Source organism: Cariama cristata, unplaced genomic scaffold (assembly GCF_000690535.1).
Source record: "Cariama cristata isolate BGI_N322 unplaced genomic scaffold, ASM69053v1 scaffold28905, whole genome shotgun sequence".
Taxonomy (NCBI): domain Eukaryota; kingdom Metazoa; phylum Chordata; class Aves; order Cariamiformes; family Cariamidae; genus Cariama; species Cariama cristata.
In genome coordinates, this window is record NW_009619662.1 from 355 (window position 1) to 4040 (window position 3686).

The following is a 3686-nucleotide window of genomic DNA, read 5'->3' on the forward strand; positions in this document are numbered from 1 at the left end:
GTCCCTCCCGTGACATCCCTCCGGCCTGAAGTTGGGCAGAATGGAGGCCAGGGATGTCCCCATCCCCATCCCTGCGTTGGCCACAGAGCCACGGTTCGCCCAGCGCCTCAGGTGAGCCTGCAAGGGGGAATGGGAGCCCTGCAGCTGCTATGGCAGGGTGCAGGCAGGGCTGGCGGGGAGGAGAGCTCAGAGAACCAGCCCCAAACCCAGGGCAAGTTTCTCTCTGCAATGGGGTGGGCTGTGGGGCTCAGGAGGGCCTGACCGTGCCTTGGCCTTGCAGGGAGCGTTTGGAAGAAGTGCAGATCCTGGACAGGCGCTACCAGCTGCAGGAGGGGCCGGGGGGCCGTGTGGCCCTGCCCGTGCTGGAGGAGAAGCTGTCCCAGCTGTGGGTGCCCCAGGAGATACCCTGTGGGCTGGTCTGGATCCAGGTTGGGAGAGACCCCTCGCCCTGAGCTCTGCTGTGGGGCGGCGGGGTCTCAGCCGCACATGGCACATCCCTCCTGCAGGACCCTGTCCCCTCCAGGGCAGCCCGACGGCGGACGCCTGCCCAGAAGCTGCGGGACGAGCTACGGCAGCTGCTGGGAGAGAAGTGGTCGGAGGAGCTGGAGTGTGACGTACCCCGTGCCTGGCAGCGGCACGGGGACCTGGTCCTGCTGAGTGAGGACAGCTTCAGGGCTGCGCTGTGGGAGAGGCTGGGTAAGGAGGAGCGGGGTTTGCCTGCCCAGATCCTGCCTGCAGAGCTGCCCTGGCCTTTCCCAAAATTCCTGGGACGGGTATATTGCAGGTCCGGCTCTCTGGGAAACGGTTGCCTCGGCTTTGGGTGCCCGGCGGCTGGACAGGCGAGGACGGGTATTGCCAGACAGGATGCGGTCCCCCAGTGTCACCCTGCTGCTGGGCCAGGATGGCTGGGTGGAGCACGTGGACAACGGGATCAGGTAAGCAGGAGCTGCGGTGCAGGATGTGGCCGGTGCAGGGAAGGGGCTGCTCTCACCGGGTCGGCGGTGTCTCCCAGGTACACGTTCGATGTGACCAAGTGCATGTTCTCACCCGGCAACATCACGGAGAAGTTGCGGGTGGCCTCACTGCCCTGCTCCGGAGAGGTCCTGGTGGATCTCTACGCAGGTAACGGGGACGGTGGAGGGGTTTGGCAGGGCAGGCTTGCAGAGGCAGTCAGGTACAGAGCAGTGATGCAGGTACTGATGGCATCCAGGTGGATGTGAAATGTAATTTCCAGCCTGGACTGGAAAAATACCCAGGCTTAGAGCTGCTGCCCTGTCTGTGAGCCCTCAGGTAACCTGGCACTGCAGTCCCTCCTGTGTCCCTGTTGCCTTTGGACACTTTTGGACACCTTGCACTCAGGCTCTGCATGGCACAACGGCACAGCTTTGTACCTAGTGCTCGTTATGGGAATCGTTTGGATCCAGGGGAAAGATTTGCCTTCAGTATTGTTTCTGTAAAGCTCTTGTAGATGTCCTAAGGCTGTACTGATGCGCTTTCATGACAAGCTGGCACTAACTGAAGTGTCCTGTGCTGTGAGATGCCTGGAGAGATCTCATCAGGCATTTGCATGTCAAGAGAGCTGCTGTTTTGTGCTTAGGGAAGTCAGTACTTCCAATTTGTGCTATACAGAAAGGATGCGGCACTCACAGAACTGCTCTGGATTAATTAAAATAAATGGTAGTCTGGGGACTTCTCTGCGCAGAGTGGAAACAGGGCAGGGCAGGGCAGGTCTTGAGCTAATGGCCAAAGACTGAAAGTAAAATAAGCTCCTCTGTAAACAATTTTCAAGATGGATTTTGCTTTTGCAGAGGAGGGAGGGATGAATTTCCATTTTCCCAGTGTCTGGGCATGTTCCAACTTGGAGCAAAGCCGATTCAGAGAGCTGGGGTGGCAATCCGCATCCCGCCCTGACTCCGGGGAGAACTGTGGACGCCCAGTGGTGCCCAGACCCTGCCCTGAGCCACTGCCTCCTCCTGCCCCCAGGCATCGGCTATTTCACACTGCCGTACCTGGTTCACGCAGCAGCTGCCTTCGCCCATGCCTGCGAGTGGAACAGCCATGCCGTGGAGGCCTTGCGGAAGAACCTGGTGCTGAACGGCGTGCAGGACCGCTGCTGTGTCCACCATGGGGACAACCGGCAGGTGAGCGGTGCCACCCGGCCTTGGAGCCCCCCAATCCCTGCATGGTATCCCCCTCACCTTCCCTCTCCTTCCAGCTGGAGCTGCGGGATGTAGCGGATCGGGTGAACCTGGGGCTGATTCCCAGCTCGGAGGAAGGCTGGCCGGTGGCCTGCCGCGTCCTGAAGAAGGCCACGGGTGGGGTCCTCCACATCCACCACAATGTGGAGACTCTTCCCACACCGGCCATGCCACAGACCCCAGTCCTGCTGGCTGAGCAGGGGTCTCCAGAGGGAGCTGACCCTGATGGAGAGGCACAGCACCCAACAGAGGTTGGTGGGAAGGACACACTGGGGCCCAGGATCAGACCTGAGTGGCAGAGGTGGGCTGAAGCTACGGCGGCAAGGATCCGGGGGCTGCTGGCAGAGCTGCATGGGCAACCGTGGTGCACCAGCATCCTGCACATCGAGGTGGTGAAGTCCTACGCGCCCCACGTGCATCACCTCGTCCTGGACCTCGAGTGCCGGCCGACGCTCCCCACCTAGCTGACCACAGGCCCCGGTGTGGCTCTGGCTCCCACGAAATGGTGATATTGGAGCATCGTTGGCAGGGAGATGCGACCCGACCATTGCCTGCTGCCAGCCTGGATGTACTTTTATGTCCCCTCGCTCCCAGATGGCAGCACTGCCCAGCAGTCCCTGTGCCCAGGGCACCGAGGGATGTGCACCCATGGGAGATCCCTCCAGGAGCCGTATCCTGGCCAAGGATGGAGCAAGCTAGCGCTGAGAGTGCCCCAAGTCCTGCCCCGGCTCTCCCTGTTGCTGCCCAGATCTTGAACATGTGGTGGCACTTTCAGCCGCATTTTCACACAGGAGAGAGCCACAGGGTTGAATAAACCTTGGATTCCTGCCAGGCTTCGTTTCAGGGAGTAGGGACAGGCTTTGTGCTTGTATTTACCAGCATGCTTTTTTTTACTGTACTGGAAACAAGTCTGTTCATCTTGGTTTCTTCTCATGTTTTTGCAAAAATAAGGATGTTTATCACCTCTCTCCTTGGTGTCCAGTTAAGACGTGAACACTGGTGCAAGTGTGGGGGTCTGGCCTGCAGAGGCTGGGTCCCAGGGCGGTTTGTGGAGGGGCTCAGGGAGCAAAGCCTCTGCCTGCATCCTCTGCTCTCGGTTCTGCCTGTGAGCCCAAAGCCCTCTTGCCTGAGCATCATGTGTGTACCCCTCTTGCAGAGAAACCCCTGCCCATGAAGGAGTTCCCATGGGCCCTTCGGTGTCCCCGTGGGTTTTCCCTGTGTGGGTGTCCTGTCTCCTCCTGCAGGGCTGGGAACCTCTGGCTCTCCCCTGTCCTGTGGCAGGGAGCCCCAGGGTGCAGCCGAAAAGTGTGGGCATTTGCTTTGGGGCTGCTCCCAGCTGGCCTCCCACGCATGGCGAGAAGCCGCCTTCCCGTGAATGTCAGCCCCATGCCTCATCGTGCCACATGTGCACATTTTATGTTGCCTGTGCTGCTGTGGGCAGAACGTGAGGAGCTCGGCTGGGACCGTATCTCTTCCCACGAAGGACAA

The 3686-nt window shown here is 60.1% G+C and overlaps 1 protein-coding gene across 1 annotated transcript; it reads left to right on the forward strand.

Annotated features, from left to right (window-relative positions):
• Positions 1-40: 40 nt before the first annotated feature.
• TRMT12 (tRNA methyltransferase 12 homolog (S. cerevisiae)) lies at positions 41-2662 on the forward strand. Its single transcript, XM_009701333.1, has 7 exons — positions 41-111; positions 281-428; positions 507-696; positions 785-935; positions 1013-1122; positions 1984-2141; positions 2216-2662. Exons 1-7 carry the CDS (start codon positions 41-43, stop codon positions 2660-2662), a joined length of 1275 nt encoding a protein of 424 aa, XP_009699635.1.
• Positions 2663-3686: the final 1024 nt, after the last annotated feature.